The sequence below is a fragment of the Nipponia nippon genome, unplaced genomic scaffold, assembly GCF_047370975.1.
Source record: "Nipponia nippon isolate SJK-2023a ecotype South Korea unplaced genomic scaffold, ASM4737097v1 scaffold_8, whole genome shotgun sequence".
Lineage (NCBI taxonomy): Eukaryota > Metazoa > Chordata > Aves > Pelecaniformes > Threskiornithidae > Nipponia > Nipponia nippon.
In genome coordinates, this window is record NW_028262402.1 from 20,599,100 (window position 1) to 20,617,510 (window position 18,411).

The 18,411-nt window shown below is 44.4% G+C and overlaps 1 protein-coding gene across 4 annotated transcripts in view; it reads left to right on the plus strand.

The window, feature by feature from the left end:
• Positions 1–17,241, plus strand: part of LOC104017557 (neuronal acetylcholine receptor subunit alpha-7-like) — a 66,905-nt gene extending 49,664 nt beyond the window's left edge. For all 4 annotated transcript variants that reach the window (XM_009470594.2, XM_087741978.1, XM_087741979.1 and 1 more), the window contains 2 exons: positions 11,315–11,424; positions 16,485–17,241. In XM_009470594.2, the coding sequence (XP_009468869.2) occupies positions 11,315–11,424; positions 16,485–17,006 (632 nt within the window). In that variant the 3' untranslated portion in view covers positions 17,007–17,241. The remainder of the gene's footprint in view (positions 1–11,314; positions 11,425–16,484) is intronic.
• Positions 17,242–18,411: the final 1,170 nt, after the last annotated feature.

Below are 18,411 nucleotides of genomic sequence, written 5' to 3' on the forward strand. Positions count from 1 at the left end.
TTCTGTAAAGACAATGTGATCCATGTAAATAGCACTGGATAATCAGATCTGGTTTTGGTAATGGTTTTGACTATCTCTGAAGAAAGGATGAGTTCCTTCCTTAGGCAATAGACATATGCCTGAATTCCTTTTTTTTTAAAGAGCACTGTGCCTCCCTGTTTACAGTCTCCATATCCCTAACCTGTTTCATTAAACTATGTTTTCCATTTGAAAGCAACCTTGTAATTAAGGCTAAGAAATCATGCATTAAGAACTCACTAAGGAACAAGTTGTCCTAAGTCCAGACAGACTCCTAACTGTAACTCTTCCCCTTCATGACTATCCTTTGACTAGAGCCTCCTTAAGATTACACAGTTGGTGGTCACGCTTACCCATATCCAGCGTACCTGATAAAGCAGTGACCAGAATCTCATTCATCTTACACTGCAGGACGAATGTCTTCAAAAATCAATGTCTCAGTATAAGCTGCTAGTTTGGACTCATAGACTTAACAAAAAATTTACCTCCTAATATAATGTTTAGTTACTACCAAAACCAGCCAGTTTTTCAGAAAGACAGATCAATCCACAGCCCATCTTAAAGTCAGACAGGACCAAAAGACATTGCTCTGGAAAACTGAGAGCAAACAAAGTTATGAGCATAACCAGCACAGCTTCCTGACCCTTCTTTCTCCCTGCCTGCAATATCACCTCCAGGGGGGCAAAACATTCAGGGCCACATGGCACTGAAAAATTTGTAGCTGTCCCTACTTCTCTCTCTCCCTCTGTGATCCCGGCTGCTTGCAGCACCAGATGTTTTGTTTTTAAGAAAACACTGTTAAGCCCCCAGCCCCTGTAAGCGGCGGGTTTACCTCTTCTTCCACCCTGCAGTGAGACACAGGCTGTGGGGTCCCTCCTCCACCCATGCACATCCACCTTGCACTCACCTCAGGTTTACTGTGCTGCAGTCCCACTGCTATGAGAACAGGGTGACACTGTGCAGAGACAGACCCTAAAATCCGTACTTTGAAAATCCCACGCAGCTCTTTACTCTCATATTAGTCCAAAGCTACTGGAGTCTTTGAGTTCAGGCCCCGTGTGGCACAGAAAGTACAGTCACACAGAGAAACAGCTAGCAGCACCCACAGCAGGACGCTTTCAGCTTGAGACTGAAGCTGCAATAAGCTCCGAGTTTGCTGCTCTTCCTCCACCCTAGCCAGTGCTCTGAGGAAGTATCATTTTCAAAGTACTTTGTCAAAGCAGATAAGGCATGCTTCTGCCCAAAACCCAAATCTTGAAATGAAATGTTCAGACCCCCTCAGGCAAGTCAGAAGATTTGTTTCTCCCATAAACACTTTTTACACCTGGAAATTCAAGGCATCCCCTTGCACAGGAGAAGTGCTTAATAATTTCTGTTGTTTTTCCATGCCCAAATAACTCCAAAGTGCTGCAAATCCTTATTTCCTTCCAACTCTCTCCAAAATAACACCATTGGTTTTGGATCAAGAATCTGTATTTTGCTCTAAAAGGAGTTTTATAGCAGGAAGTGTGGAACACCTGAAAGCTGGCATGTGCAGAGAGTGTTTGAAAGAGGAACGTGGGGCTCATCAATGTGAGACACTGTCACTTCCTATGATTAACATCCACGTGATGCTTGACACCTTGGCTAGATGTATCATACAGTGCACAATAAAAATTAAGTTATCTTCACCTCCAGATAACAAAACTGTGTTTCTCTCTGTCTTCTTTTGCTGAGTTCCTCTGCTTGCTTCTTTAAAAACCACAACACTTACTTGCTGCTTAGGGCTCTACTATCATGACTTATTTTCAGCAGTGTCCCCTCCTTGCCATTCTTTATCATGCCTAATGTTATTTCAGCAAGAATGCACATTTTATCCTGTCAATAAATATGTTTGCAGCAGATACTTGGGGTGATTTCTTGCAGTTAGTCATACAGCAAACGACTCTGCAAATTACTCAGACAAGGAAGCAATGTGGTGCTTTGCCACCTCCTGGAGTTACAGATTGTTTTAAGTTATGAGCATAAGGCATTAGTAGTTCTGACTAGAGAGAGAAAATGAGATTAATCTCCTGTTACATTTTCTGTCATCTGCCTGTATGTCCTCAGCTGCTGCCACTTCACTTTACTCTGTCTGTTTTTGATTTTGTGGAGTGCTTTTCCTGTCTCCCTTTCATGGTCCTCCCTGGTGCCTTGCTGGCACCAGGACCCTGCTCAGCCTGTCAGAAATTCTCATTCACAGCAGCTCTTACAGTTTCATGCCCCATGATCAACTGTGTTTTTTTCCAAAGCCAAGAGTCTTGGACACCTTTACTTTATTTAAAAAAAGAGAACAGTTTTACTTTTCAAATACACAGGTCTATTCTTCAAAAGGTTGTGGGAGGAGAAGAGTTTGAAAACACTGTGAAAACTGCCCCTGTGCCCTCCATGAGTACCATAACCAAAAGGTAGACACAGGGTCCAATGCTGAAGTCTCTCACTCTTTTAAGACATTTCATGTTTATGAAGGACGAGCTGGACTGAGATGATGCTCTTTGCTTTCTACTGTCAGTGAGAGCTAATGGACGGCACAAGGTGTCCCAGCTACAGCAAATCTCAACAACGGTGGTAATTGTTTTCCTGCCTACGTCCTCTTCTGTGTTTCTTTGCTGTCTCTGTACAACAGTGAATCAGCCAGCAAGGGAATCTCTCCTCTACCTTGTAGTTTCCCTGGTCTCTTGAGAAGCTCCGCCATCACCAGTTGTAGACTGCAACAGCATCTGCCCAACTCCAGCCCTGGTCCCTGACATAGGAGAAAAGAATAAGGGTGGTTGGAAGCCCCTCTGGCTAGCGTTTGAGGTTTCCTACATCCTCCACAGGCTTCGGTTCATTAACCTGGACCATTTCCAGAAAGAATCATAGAATCATAGAATCGTTAAGGTTGGAAAAGACCCTTAAGATCATTGAGTCCAACCGTTAACCTATCACTGCCAAGTCCACCACTAAACCATGTCCTTGAGCACCATGTCTGCCCTTCTTTTAAATACCTCCAGGGATGGAGAGTCAACCACTTCCCTGGGCAGCCTGTTCCAATGCCTGACTACCCTTTCTTTGAAGAAATTTTTCCTAATATCCAACCTAAACTTCCCCTGGCACAGCTTGAGGCCATTTCCTCTCCTCCTATCGCTTGTTACTAGGGAAAAGAGACCAACCCCCACCTCGCTACAACCTCTTTTCAGGTAGCTGTAGAGAGCAATAAGGTCTCCCCTCAACCTCCTCTTCTCCAGACTAAACAATCCCAGCTCCTTCAGCCGCTCCTCATAAGAATTGTTCTCTAGACCCTTCACCAACTTCATTGCCCGTCTTTGGACATGCTCCAGCACCTCGATGTCCTTCTTGTAGTGAGGGGCCCAAAACTGAACACAGTACTTGAGGTGCGGCCTTACCAGTGCTGAGTACACCTGCCTGGTCCTGCTGGCCACACTATTCCTGATACAAGCCAGGATGCCATTGACCCTCTTGGCCACCTGAGCACACTGCTGGCTCATGTTCAGGTGGCTGTCAACCAACACCCCCAGGTCCTTTTCCGCCAGACAGCTCTCCAGCCACTCCTCCCCCAGCCTGTAGCGTTGCATGGGGTTGTTTTCACCCAAGTGCAGGACCTGGCACTGAGCCTTGTTGAATCTCATACAGTTGGCCCCAGCCCAACAATCCAGCCTGTCCAGGTCCCTCTGCAGGGCCTTCCTACCCTCCAGCAGATCGACACTTCCACCCAGCTTGGTGTCATCTGCAAACTTACTGAGGGTGCACTTGATCCCCTCATCCAGATCATCAATGAAGATATTGAACAGGACCGGCCCCAACACTGAGCCCTGGGGAACACCACTCGTGACCGGCCGCCAACTGGATTTGACTCCATTAACCACCGCTCTCTGGGCTCGGCCATCCAGCCAGTTTTTAACCCAGCGCAGAGTGCACTTATCCAAGCCATGAGCAGCGAGCTTCTCCAGGAGAATGTTGTGGGAGACAGTGTCAAAGGCCTTACTAAAGTCCAAGCAGACAACATCCACAGCCTTCCCCTCATCCTCTAAGCGGGTCACCTTGTCATAGAAGGAGATCAGGTTAATGAAGCAGGACCTCCCTTTCATAAACCCATGCTGGCTGAGCCTGATCCCCCAGTTGTCCCACACGTGCCGCGTAATGGCACTCAAGATGATCTGCTCTATGACCTTTCCCGGAACCGAGGTCAGGCTGACAGGCCTGTAGTTCCCTGGATCCTCCTTCCTACCATTTTGTAGAGGGGCATCACATTTGCTAACTTCCAGTCATCGGGGACCTCCCCTGTTGACCAGGACTGCTGATAAATGATGGAGAGTGGCTTGGCCAGCTCCTCTGCCAGCTCCCTCCGTATCTTCGAGTGGATCCCGTCTGGCCCCATGGAATTGTGAGCATTCAGGTGGAGGAGCAGGTCGGTGACTGCCACCTCTTTGACAACCAGGGCTTCATTCTGCATCCTATCTCCATCTCCCAGCTCAGGGGTCTGAAAACCCCGAGGATGACCAGTCTGACTATTAAATACTGAGGCAAAGAAGGCATTAAGTACCTCAGCCTTCTCCTCGTCCTTCGTGGCAATGTTTCCCTCTGCATCCAACAAAGGAGAGAGATTCTCCCTGGCCCTCCTTTTGTCGCTGATATATTTGTAAAAACATTTTTTGTTATCTTTAATGGCGGTGGCCAGTTTAAGTTCTAGCTGGGCCTTCGCCTTTCTAATCTTCTCCCTGCATAACCTCACAACATCCTTGTATTCCTTCTGAGTCACCTGCCCCTTCTTCCAAAGGTGGTAAGCTCTCCTTTTTTCTTGAGTTCTAGCCAAAGCTCTCTGTTCAGCCAGGTCGGTCTTCTCCCCCGCCTGCTCGACTTACGGCACATGGGGACGGCCTGCTCCTGTGCCTTTGAGACTTCCTTCTTGAATAACATCCAGCCTTCCTGGACTCCTTTGCCCTTCAGGATTGCCTCTGTTAACCAGACTCCTAAACAATCCAAAGTCTGCCCTTCGAAAGTTCAGGGTAGTGGTTTTGCTGACCCCCTTCCTTACTTCTCCAAGAATGGAAAACTCTATCATTTCATGGTCACTGAGCCCAAGACAGCTTCCGACCACCACATCACCCACCAGGCCTTCTCTGTTCGTAAACAGCAGGTCCAGCGGGGCACCTCCCCTGGTTGGCTCACTTATCAGCTGCATCAGGAAGTTATCTTCCACACACTCCAGGAACCTCCGAGACTGCTTTCTCTCTGCTGTGTTGTATTTCCAGCAGATACCTGGTAAGTTGAAGTGTCCCACGAGAACAAGGGCTAGAGATTGTGAGACTTCAGCCACCTGCTTGTAGAATACTTCATCTGTTCCCTCATCCTGGTTGGGTGGTCTATAACAGACTCCCACCACGATATCTGCCTTATTAGCCTTCCCTCTGATCTTTACCCATAAGCACTCAACCTTATCATTACCATCGCTGAGTTCTAGACAGTCAAAACACTTTCTAACGTACAAGGCTACCCCACCACCTCTCCTTCCTTGCCTGTCCCTTCTAAAGAGCTTGTAGCCATCCATTGCAGCACTCCAGTTGTGCGAGTCATCCCACCATGTTTCCGTGATGGTGACTGCATTATAGTTTTCCTGCTGCGCAATGGCTTCCAGCTCCTCCTGTTTATTGCCCATGCTGTGTGCATTGGTGTAAATGCACTTCAGTTGGGCTATAGATCTCTTCTCCAACACAGGCATGCCACCACTAGGCTCGTCCCAAGCAAGCCTGGTTTTATCCCCTTCCCCCTTCGCATCTAGTTTAAAGCTCTCTCAATGAGGCCTGATAACTCCTGAGTCAGAATCCTTTTCCCCCTTTGTGACAGGTGAACCCCATCTGTCTCCAGCAGGCCTGGTGCCATGTAAACTGCCTAATGATTGAAAAACCCAAAATTCCACCTCTGGCACCAGCCTCTGAGCCACGTGTTAATGAGATGGGTCTTCCTGTTCCTTTCCGTATGCCTCCTGCCTATTGATGGGATGGTGGAAAACACCTACCTGCGCTCCTGATCCTTCAAGTAATCACCCCAGTTCTCTAAAGTCCCTTTTGATCATCTTTGTGCCACTCCTAGTGCGCTCCTAGGAGCAGTGAATATCTCATTCTGTGCATGCTCTGGGACATTTTTCCATTTTCTGAGAGTTCAGCAGAAGCACTCAGCACTGAATGACTGATATGACCTGACTTAGCACAGCTCCAAACCAGTCCATCATTTCATATGCAAAACCTGACATTTCCTGTGAAGAAGGAATACAAACAGGAACACCAGTGGGAGGTATCCAGCTTGATCACGGTGAATACCTGAGCACCACACTCTCCTCCTTCCCTCACTATTTCACAGGAACAGCAAGACTGTAACTGGTCACAATGGAGAAATTCTGCCTATCCTATGATTAATTGTGTTAACAAATATGGATAACATACTGCTTTCTCAGCCAGCGTTCAGTGATAAAATCAACAAGGCAATCATCCATCATCTTGCTCCTCTTAGGGTTTCTGTTTTACTTACACTGCTCCTAACCAGTCCTTAAAGTTAATCCAGTTCCACTCAAGCAGCAGGTCTTCCAAAACATCTCTAAAGTAATCCTAAGGTGCTTCTCTAACTTCATATAATGGCACAGAAGGTCCAAAAACGGTACTGGAAGACCCTCAAGTTATGAATTGCAAGTCATTGCCAGCTTTTTGATATAGGTGATGTCAGAGGATACCTGCAAGAACAAAGAGCTGTTGTCACTGATTTTTTTAAAAAGACTTTCTGGCTATCTGTGGTTGTATTAGATCCACATTTGCTATGACAACAGCACCTGATCATCTTCTGACAGTGCTGAGACAGAGGCTGACAACTCCCAGATGTTAAAACAGCTGTCCAGGTAGTGTGTTACATCATGCCTCCTTTAGCAAAGAAAGGGAAGAAAATCAATTTTAGAAGTGCACATTCTTCATACTACTTGAAAGAGATCAACTGAGCATCTGAAACAGCTTTTCCATTCATATACAACTGCTGAAGAAAGCAGCATGCAGGTCTGAAAACACATGAAGACCATCTAGCGGTGACAACTGCAGACCTCTGTATCCCTGTGGAACGTTGCTGTGTAAGTCAGGGATATTGAGGGGCTCTAAACACAGGTCTTCTGGTCCCTTTTCCTGGCCTGTGGCAGCTGTCCAGGCCAGAGAGTGCAAATGAGCCAGTTCCCGTCCAGAAGGGGTCAGTTGCTTCCCAGCTGTGCCTCAGGGCAGCTGACATACAGCAACCAGGCGCCTGCTCTTTCAAATGCACTCCGGTCTGGGACTGCTGTTCCTGACACTGCCCATGTTGAAGTAATTTGTTAACGCCTCCAAGGTGACCTATCCATACCAGGGACAATCTATTAACCAGGAGCTCTTAAGTAGGATACAGAGAGATGCTTAGTGAGAGTTGCTGAGCATTTCCCTTCTGCAGTTTAAATGAAAGGGGCTGAGTTTCTTTGTAAAATCAGATTTGAATTTACCACTGCCAACAGGCACACATGGGGGTAGGACTTCGTGGGAGCATCATCTTCAAAACCCTAACTGCATAAGTGCTGTAGGCTTTAGGATGGACCCTAAAATACTGGTGAAAAAAGTCTGGTGGCTGGACTGTGGCTGCTGCTTGGGAGACCAAAGCTCAGTTCTTACTCCACTGCTTGTCTTGTGTGCCACACCTCACAAAAGACCATCCTATTTATGTGTGCAGCAACATCAATGGAGGCCTAGGAATAGAGTTCACTAATTCAGGGCTGTGTGGGGCTAGGGTAGGGCGAGTGAAGACTGCAGTCTCGTGGCTCCAAGGAAAGCATTATCTATGCATATTGTGGCTTGAGCCTTTCAGCAGCTAGAGGTTCCTCTGCTCACAGGGCTGCTGTAGAAGGTTGAGTCACGGTCATATCAGAGGTGGTGCTAGAGGTGAAAAGGGACAACAGCCCCTGTAGCTTTCAACAAGTGATGGGTTTGATCTGGCTGGTGTGAGGGCTAAAGACTGCCAGCAACAGAGATGCCAAGCCAACAGACTGGAGGAGGTTTAAGCTGTGCTGTTAGGGAGGTGCATGGGAGACAGCACAGGATTCTTTCCCACCAGCTCTCCTGACTGCTGCAGAAGGACCACGTTTTTCTGCTGCTGGGAAAGAGAGGATGTAGGATTAAACCCTGGAAGAAACGACCAGGATATGCTGAGTGGGTATGGATACCATTTCAGAGACAGCACCATTTTGCTTTGTGGACATAGCAACACAGTTCTGGGGCCTTTCCTTCCCTTACGGATGAACCATCACTGAACCCAGCCCCAGGTCTTGGCCAGCCCTACCTGTGGCTCTTCCCCAATGCAGGGTCTGGATTGTAAGCACAGAGTTATGTTTTCAATTGGAGAGACCCATGAGCAGAAGATCTAGCAATTCCTTTGTGGACAATGGGTATTAGGTCTGCCACAGTGTTGTGGGTTGACCCTGGCTGGATGCCAGGTGCCCACCAAAGTCACTATATCACTCCCTCTCCTCAGCTGGACAGGGGAGAGAAAATATAATGAGAGGCTCCGTGGGTCAAGATAAGGACACGGAGAGATCGTTCACCAGTTACCATCAAGGGCAAACCAGACTCAACTTGGGGAAATTAATTTAATTTATTACCAATCAAATCAGAGTAAGGTAATGAGAAAATAAAACCTAAATCTTAAAACACCTCCCCCACCACCTTCTTCCTGGGCTTAACTTTACTCCTGATTTCTCTCCCTCCTCCCTCCCAGGAGCGCAGGGGGATGGGGAATGGGGGTTGCAGTCAGTTCATCACATGTTGTTTCTGCTGCTCCTTCCTCCTCAGGGGAAGGACTCCTCACAGTCTTCCCCTGCTCCAGCATGGCGTCCCTCCCACAGGAGGCAGTCCTCCATGAACCTCTCCATTGTGCGTCCTTCCCACAGGCTGCAGTTCTTCATGAACTGTTCCAGCATGAGTCCCTTCCATAGGATGCAGTCCTTCAGGAATAAGACTGCTTTCAGTGTGGGTCCCCCACAGGGTCACAAGTCCTGCCAGCAAACTTGCTCCAGCGTGTGCTCCTCTCTTCATGGGTCCACAGGTCCTGCCAGGAGCCTGCTCCAGCATGAGCTTCCCACAGGGTCACAGCCTCCTTCAGGCATCCACCTGCTTTGGTGTGGGGTCCTCCATGGGCTGAAGGTGAAGATCTGCTCCACCATAGACCTCCATGGGCTGAAGGGGATAGCCTGCCTCACCATGGTCTTCACCATGGGCTGCAGGGGAATCTGCTCCTGCGCCTGTAGCATCTCCGCTTCCTCCTTCTTCATTGACCTTGGTGTCTGCAGAGTTGTTCCTCTCACATATTGTCACTCCTCTCTCTGGCTGGAGTTGCAGAGTTTGGGGGTTTTTTCCCCCCCTTCTTGAATAAGTTATCCCAGAGGTGCTACCACCATTGCTGATGGGCTCGGACTTGGCCAGCGGTGGGTCCCTCTTGGAGCTGGTTGGCGTTGGCTCTATTGGACATAGGAGAAGCTTTTCACAGAAGCCACCTCTGTAGCCCCCCTGCTACCAAAACCTTGCCAGGCAAAGCCAGTACACACAGGAAAGGAGGCAACAGCCTTCATCATATCTCCAGCTACAGATGTGAAAGGCTAACATGACAGGTGTACCAGCCATTGCTACTTTCTTCCTCCCTTTTCACTGCTGGTTCTTCAGGGCTGGCAAAATCCAGCCCTAAAGTAGGTCTGGGCTGCTCCGGGGCTTTGGGGCTTTCTCCCCCTGAAATGAATACAGCACCTGCACCTACCTAGGCTGCATAAGTCTACCTGCCAGTTCTCATTTCATAGATATCTTGTGTCATTTGATTGCCTGACACTGAAGGGTCAGGGCTGAAGTACCATGCCCTATTTCTTCCATCCTTACTTTCCAACTGAAAACTTCACTGTACCTTGAACAGAAGGCCCCCCCAACCCCAAAATGTAGGTCATGCACACCCAGCCATCTTCCTTGCCTATCACCAGGCAAAAACATAAAACATCTTTATGGGTCCACAGGTCCCTCACAGTTCCTAGTCTGTTCCTAAGAGAACTGTTTTCCCTGTTTACTAGCAGTTTCCTGACCTCTGTTCCTCCGTTTACAGCACAAAAAAATGAGTGCGAATTCCCCTGCTAATCATTCTCTGGGACCTTGAATCAGATAACACCAAGTTGTTTCCAAGTTCAACCAGGTGACTAATTTTCCAAGGATCTGTGAAAAATCCTAGCCAAAGCCATTTTAAATGGACCACTTCAGGCCTTTGAAGTGTGGTGGCATCAAAATGCATAGAATTTATGGAAGTTATTTAGTGACTTATGGAAGTAATTAAACCAGCGATATCAACACTGCTGTGTTCCTGTTACATGGGGCATACTGGAATCAGACCAGCCAGCTTTCCTGAAATCCGAGTTCCTGGTTTGCGCTGCTTCTGCCTAGCTGTTGACTCTGGTCTCTCATGAGTATATGCAACAAAGACCTTTCAATTCACCTCACCCTCAGGACTAGTCTTCTAATCCAGCTGCATAATTAATTTTGCTACAGAAAGCCATGCCCGCCTCTTGAAGAAATTGCAGTGTTGGTTTCAGGAAGGCCTGAGAACCTCATTATTATAAACAAGCTTTTTGCTGCTGAGGCAGGGGGAAGTGGTATTAAGAAATGGAGCTGGAACAAAACTTGTCTTGGAATCTGTATTGAATTATTGACTTTTCTTGCAAGATGCAGGAGGGAGGGCTGGAGATGGGAGGAGGCTGCAGTCTGGGGCAGTTGTGTGCTTTCCCACATTGACCCATAGTATCAGCCAACGGTAATGCTCCCTGGTATTTTGGCACAGCAGCCTTCAAATGTTATTAACCCTGTGGGTAATTCCTCTTTACGCTCCAGTGCATCAGCCTCACTCCTGGCATGAGGAAGCTGTACTGCCACTTAGGAGATACGGTTTCAAGTCTCAGTTCTGGCATTCAAGACCTTGATTTCTTTCCTGCATGGCAGGCTTAAATTTAGCACACAGCAAGGGTGTAGCATGCTTTCATAAGAACCACAATAAGCTGTCTTGAGGGCTGACGGGGATGCTGAAAAAATACACCTAACCCCTTGTAAGCAGTGGTGGGGCGAGGGAGGGGGTCTGATGATACTTCCCGAGGGGGTTCTAATGACACCATGAGGACAGCATTTCGGGGCATGGCCAAGGAATATTATTTGCCTTTTGTTTGTTTTTTCCCCTCCTAACCAAGTCCTCCTTTTACTTGCAGCTCAGTATTTCGCTAGCATCATGGTCATCGTTGGTCTGTCTGTGGTGGTAACAGTGCTGGTTCTGCAGTTTCACCATCATGACCCACAAGCAGGAAAGATGCCCAAATGGGTAAGCAGCTTCGGTGGTAAATATTCAACAGCCTACTGAAAGAAAAAAGTTAATCTAAAAGCTATAGTAAACTAGTTATAGATGGGGGGCAGAAGTTGTTCTCTGTTAATCTGGAGAGTCAGTTACAGACAGTATGTGTGACACATTTGCTATCGGAGGGGAAGAACAAAATACTAAATTTGATTTTTCATTAAAAACAGTATCTGTTATTTGGGTTTTCTATTTAAACTTACAAAGGGGTGGTAGAGTTATGGCAGAGTAATCTTGCTCAGTACCCGCTTTGGAAGTGCTAACCCAGTGGGCAACACTTTCAGTTTCTTGTCCAGCAGTCACCAGTACTGATAAAATGTGACATTTTAAACCACTAAAACAAACATTTACCCATCTCTGCTGGGCAGTTTGTCTGCTTTGTTCCCTTACAGAGGTTCGTGACAGAGCTGTAATCTACCAAAACTGTTCCAGTTATGAGCTGGCTCCCTTAGTTGCTGGAAGATCAGGAACCCCAATACCTCAGTGTAGTGAGGGTGTTAAACACTGAACCCAACTGTGCTTCTCACAGCTTGGAGCTCACTGCTACTGCACCAACCACAGAAACAGAAAGGCAATGCTTTTGGGCTCAGTCTGACTGTACTGAGGTGATCTCTGGCTTGGAAATCTTTCTTCTGCTGAAGTTACATCCACTTGTCTGTGTGGAAAAACAATTTTGTCTGCTGTCATCTGATCAATCCTCAGAGCATTACCATGTGGACCCTCTTTAAAGCAGCAGACTCTGTTAGCCCAGTGAGGTCTGGCACTACTGCCAGCTGGCTTTCAGGAAGAATCCTTTAGATTTTCAAGTTAAAAGAAAATGATGCTTTTTTTCTCTCTCCTTTTCCTAAGGATAGATTTTAGAATAAGCAAGTTATGCTTTGTATTTACAAAAAGAAAAGGAATGAAAGCAGCAGCAGATACAAATAGTCACAGTTAACTATCTACTCATCCTGGTTTCACAGAAATCTGGTTGTACAGCATCCTCTCTGGTATCTCATTCACCACATTTGTCATGCTAGACAATTATCATGACATGATGTTAAATGTTACATCATTACCAATGTCAGCCTACATACAGAACAGCTTTGTAATTTAGCCTTTCTAAAAATAAACTGCAGCATCAATGCAAATAAATAAAAAAAAAAAAGCCCAGTAGCAATTAAGCATACTAACAATTATTTCTTAAAGTGCTTTATCATTTAAAATCTTACTTTCAAGACAGCAGAGCATGTGAATTCTGGATGAACCTGCCTGTAAGCAAGACCTGAGGGCACAAATCTGTGTAAACATGTTTCAGATGTCTACATGAACAGGGTATGCAGCAGCATAACAGACCCCATGGACAATTTTATTATTTCGTCTGCTTTTCAAGGAGCCTAGACACAATGGCTTATGTTAAATCTGCTCACAGGCCTTGTAAGTCACCTCTTGCTCTCTACCAGTCTCTTGCTCTCTTAGCTGGAAACACAGCATGCAATGAATTCTCACTCTTGAGGAACCTTGTTCAATGGCCTGACAGCTGAACTGGCATACATTAAAAAATGCCATCAGGAAGCAAAGACTGTGGAAAGCATTGCTGGGAAGCACAGATGATAGACTGTGAAAGCTGTAGACCAGGCAAGCTGGCAGGTCTCAAGAGAAAAAAGGTGAATACCAAGCATTTAGGGAAGAGGCTGACCCCACAAAAGTGGGCATTTATCCTCTGCAAGGCATGGGAAAGGCTCAGTCATTACGTTTCATGGCAAAGTTTCATTATTATTTTTTTTTCGTGTCCACCTATGTCAGGTGTTTCTTACAGAGACACTCTGAAACGTTTTTGCTCAATAAAAACCAGGAATCTAAGATAGCCATCTGCAGAAAGAAAGAAATTGCTTACCTGAGTTTTGTTCTCTGCAATTCCAATCCAAGCATATACCCCTACCATCTACTTCCCACATCCTGGCAGAGCCAGGCATCAGTTTATTGCAAAGCTCTAACCCTGATTAATTGTTACAGGATTGTTCTCATCTCCTGCTTAAATGGAATTAGTTGCTGGAGTAAGTTGCAGGGGAAGGCATTGGGCTTGTGTGAAAGCAGCTCCAGACGTAGAAGATTTAACTGACTTCATTGCCCAAACACCCACTTTCTAAACTATTTACAGTTGAGGAGCTTCTTTTCCCTGTCTGTTTCTCAAGGGCTCTGTGCTTGGCGTTTGAACCAGAAGAGGGAGGAGATGTGCGTGTTACCATTTATCCTCTCTGCAGGTACTCCTTCTTCCCTTACTCCACTGCTGAGAATTGTGCCTTCCTTTCCAATTGTGCCTCCTTTTTCCAAGAGAGGAGTTTAAATCTGAGGTGTTCAGTCAGGGCATTTGTTGGCTACTCAATTGAAAAGTGAGAGCTGCTGGCTACTTGACAATTTTGATAATGTCTGCTGAGCTAGCATGGAAAAGAGCACTAAAGAAGGTCCAGCTAAGGAGCAGTTTGGGAGTGGATAACATCAGGCATGGGTTACAGTTCCATCAACCTACCTCTGCTGACACCCAAGACTGTTTCATAGGCGAGAGATATGAAGAGACCAAGCACAGAGAGAAGAAAGGGTTTTGTGGGAAAAAGGTAAGAGCACGCTAGCTCTTTGCTCTGCCTAAATCAGGTTTGTCAGGTTTCAGGCTTTTCTTTTGATATGTTTTAAACCTGGACATGCACAGATTTGCTCAGGTGCTGATGCCCCTTATCAGGAGACCTTTAATTGGAGACTCTCCCTGCTGGACTAGGCCAGGCAGGTGACTGTGATGGGATCTAGCAGTACAGCTGTATTACGGTTAGGGGAGGACCTTGGTGGAGAGGGTCATGGCAGGGTTAGGCTGTTGACCTCTGAGAGCAACTGTACTTGTGTCCTTCCTTCACAGAAACCCAGATATGATAATGCAGGTGAGAACATAGATTCATACCATCATGCCCGGGATGTTTTCCAACAACCCCTATGCTGCAACTGTCTCCTGAATTAATTAGTATGACAAGAACAGATTGGTGCCTGAGTGTCTGTGTTTTCAAGGAAACAGGGCATTTGGAAGTTCAAGCAAATTAAAAGCTGTGTTGCTGTCTACTGTGTACTTATTTTTCTATGGGAAATGGGTTTGGCTGTATTTGTAAATGTAATTTCCCTAAGGAGTAAACACTTTGTCTCAACAGACAAAGTAGCATTCCTGTAGAATAGAGCTTTTTCACCTCATGTCTCCTTCCAGAGTTAAGGAAAACATATTAATATTTTCTAATAAGAAAGTTTGTCTGGTTTAGTATTTTGGAATTTCACAGTACTGGAGAATTAATTTCTCTCTCTCCTTTGCTACTGACACTGTTGAAATACTGCTAGCAATTAAGACCTTTATTTTGTTCCGTGATGTTCCATTTTGTGTCCATAAGCAGTCAGAGGACATTGTAATTAAGTAAGTTCAATTAAATCCAGGATTGATTTTTTAGGCTGGCACATTATAGTTTTCTATTTGTCTGTGGTGACCATAGAGGAAATAATGAAATATTTAAAGACCCCAATAAAAGCAGAATAATATGAATCACAGGAAAATAGTCTTTCAGGATGAACAATAAAAGACCTATTAGTGGGAGAGAAGCAGCAAGGCTCACAGAAAATAGCATGGGACTGTGACCCAGAAGAGCTCCCACTGCAGAATTTAAAAATTGTGTAACCATCTTCCACTGGTCATTGTTTTTGACTTTTACTATTATTCCCACCTGTGGTAATTAATGCCTCCTCCTTTCTGAAATTATGCTTGCCATTACAGCAGCAACTCAAAGTGCTAGCTGTAATTTCCCCATCCTTGCATCTGTACTGTGCAAACACAGGAGACAACTCATCTTGCATCTAAAACAACCCTGGAGGCAAAGTGTGGTCCTGAGTCAAACATGGCCAAAGTGGCTGGAGCAGGATCACACGCAGCGTTATAGGCCAAGGCTGAGAAGTGGAACCAGAGGTCACTTCTTTTCTCTCCTGGACATCAGATTATTTGGCTTGCAACCAGAACGACAAAGTCATTAAAGAAGCTACCTATCTTCCTGGAGGAACTGTCAAAAGCACATTGCAAATGTCCATTTTGTATACATAATACCTGAAGGACTTTAGAATTACAAGATTTTACTGATTTAGTTTGCTGCCCTTCACACAAGATGTTACTGATTTCACAGCCTTTTTACTGCCTTTCACAGCAATGTTAACAATAGGAATCATAGCAGGCTCAGAGTTCAGACAACACATCTGAAGATCAATTCATTGGGAAAAAATGTTCGATGCACTCTCTAGAGTTAGGTCATTTGATGACCTTGACAACAAACATATGGAGCACAATCTGCCATGTGCAGGTTAGAGCACTCTTGCGATGCACCAGAGCAGTTGTACACCAGAGCACAGGGAAATGACAGCAGTTAATAGTAGCATTCAGATTTTGAACTGCCCAATTTAATTGATTTACTATTATTCTTTGAAAAATGGCTGGCTGTATTATGTGGCTGAACTCTTCAAAGGATTATTAAAATGTCTTTAAAAACAACAAAAACAACAACCAAGGCTGTTTATTTAGATTTAAACAATAGAGATGGGTGTGGGGAATGTGCTAAAACCAGCTGTTAGTCCGTTGTATAGGCTGACCCCTCAAATATTTAAGTGTACCTCTTTCCATACTATCTGAGAAATGGTTGAAAACCGTGCCACCAATTTTGTGCCCTCTGCTCAGTTACGGAGATCTGGGATTGTTGAAGGTAGAAGAATCATTTTGTAATGTAAAATTTTATGTCTCTTTTGGTTTATAAACTAAATGGGCATTGAACACATCTATGTTCAAGATATCCAAAAAAAGGTCATTTTTGGGAAGAAGTCAGACCCAAAAAAACCCATTTGAAAATGGGTAGCTGGAGAACAGAGAAAGCAGTCAGTCTTTCTGAAGTACTGTACAGACTAACTATAATAACCATGAAATATTTAAAAAACTTTTAAAATGCACAAAAATTCCCTTTATTTCTATTATGATCACTCTCTTTCAGGTCCGTGTCATCCTGTTGAATTGGTGTGCTTGGTTTTTACGAATGAAAAAACCTGGGGAAAATACAAAGCCCCTCTCTTGCAAATATAGCTATCCCAAGTACCATCTAAGTGTAAACAGCATGGAGATGAATGTCCTACCTGGGCACCAGTCCAGCAATGGCAACACGATCTATAGCTACCATGCAATGGAAAATCTGTGCTGTCCCCAGAAGAATGATCTGGGTAGCAAGAGCGGAAAGATTACTTGCCCCTTACCAGAAGATATTGAGCTTGTTCAAAAGAAAGCTTTGATGGATATTCTTCCAGTGATTGTGAAGATCCTGGAGGAAGTTCAGTTCATAGCAATGCGCTTCAGGAAACAAGATGAGGGTGAAGAGATCTGCAGTGAATGGAAGTTTGCAGCTGCTGTCATAGACAGATTATGCCTGGTTGCATTTACTCTTTTTGCCTTCATTTGCACATTTACAATACTCATGTCTGCTCCAAATTTTATAGAAGCTGTTTCAAAGGATTTTGCATAAGGATTTCAAAGATGAGCACAATAATTTAAAAGTGAATATTGCCAGTAATTTTACTAGATAATTTAACTCAAATAGAGAAGTGTACTTGTATCTGCTAACATACACAGAAGGGGATGAAAATAATTTCAGGAGGTAACTATTCCTGATGTTAGTGATTGTAGTTACTGAATAGTAAACACATTGAGCTCTGTTACTTATTTCATAGACTAGTTCCATGTGTAATTATGTCATGATCTGTGACAAATGATAGACAAGAATTCAAATCTACAATACATTTGTTACAAGTTAACACTAGTATCAATGTGTTACTACGAATTTGTGAAGTTTTAGATATTATTAATACTTTAAATGATCATAGATGACTATAAGCTTTACAGCATTTTGTTGTTTCCAGTGTATTTGTGTTTTATCATTTTTGCTTAGTGTGGCTGTGACATTCACTTCTCAGATTTGACAGACTTATCTCCACAGTCTTATATTATATTTATATTTATTATATTGTATTGACGAAAATAAACTATCATCATGTTAGCTCTTACTAGTGCAGTGACTTGAATGTTTTCTCAGTAAATATGTTAACAGAATGTATTTTTCCCAGAATATTAGTTCATTTTTTTTTTTTTTAAATTAGTATATGTTGGTTGTGAGGTTGGAAAAAAAAATTCATTCTCTGTGCTGACAATCACAGATATCATTAACGGTGCCTTCTTAGCTCTACCACTGCTTAACTATTGCTGTCATCTTGAAATTCCACTTAATTTGAAATATCTCTTGCAACATGGTTGTCAACCTAATACTGACTAACTCTGTGTAATTAGGGCAAAAATCTTGGCTCTCCATAATCTGTAGGAAATTTGCCACTGATTTCATTGGGTTCAGATTTCATATTTAGTCCACACCACTGAAGTAGTATTTTTTGAAAATTCTATTAGTAGAGTCCCATTTCCAACTTGGTCGGTGTGCTCTGTTAAAAGGAGTGTGTAAAAGACTAATTTTATTTTGCTAAATTTTAATGTAGCAAAGTTTATTATCAATTTTCTGTCCATAAGTACTCTAATGTCTACATATTAATAAAAAATAATCCAATTATGCCACTTTCCTGGAAGATAAGGACAAAAAGCACTATTCTCAATAGCAGCTTCTTTCCATTCACTGCTGTGGGTGGGAATGACACCACTGTTCATGTGATTTTATTTTCCCTACTGCTCACAGCAGAGCTACAGAAGGACGTGGTCTGATGTAAACACCTTTTCTCTTTGGGCTAACACAGCACTTTTCTCAGTGTTCACTAAAAGAAAACAACAACCTATTATCTTCTCTGGCTGACTTCCAACTTCCTGTTCTTCCTGTGTTAGTGTCAAAAATCAACATTTGCCATATCTGCATGATGGGATCCTTCCTTCAC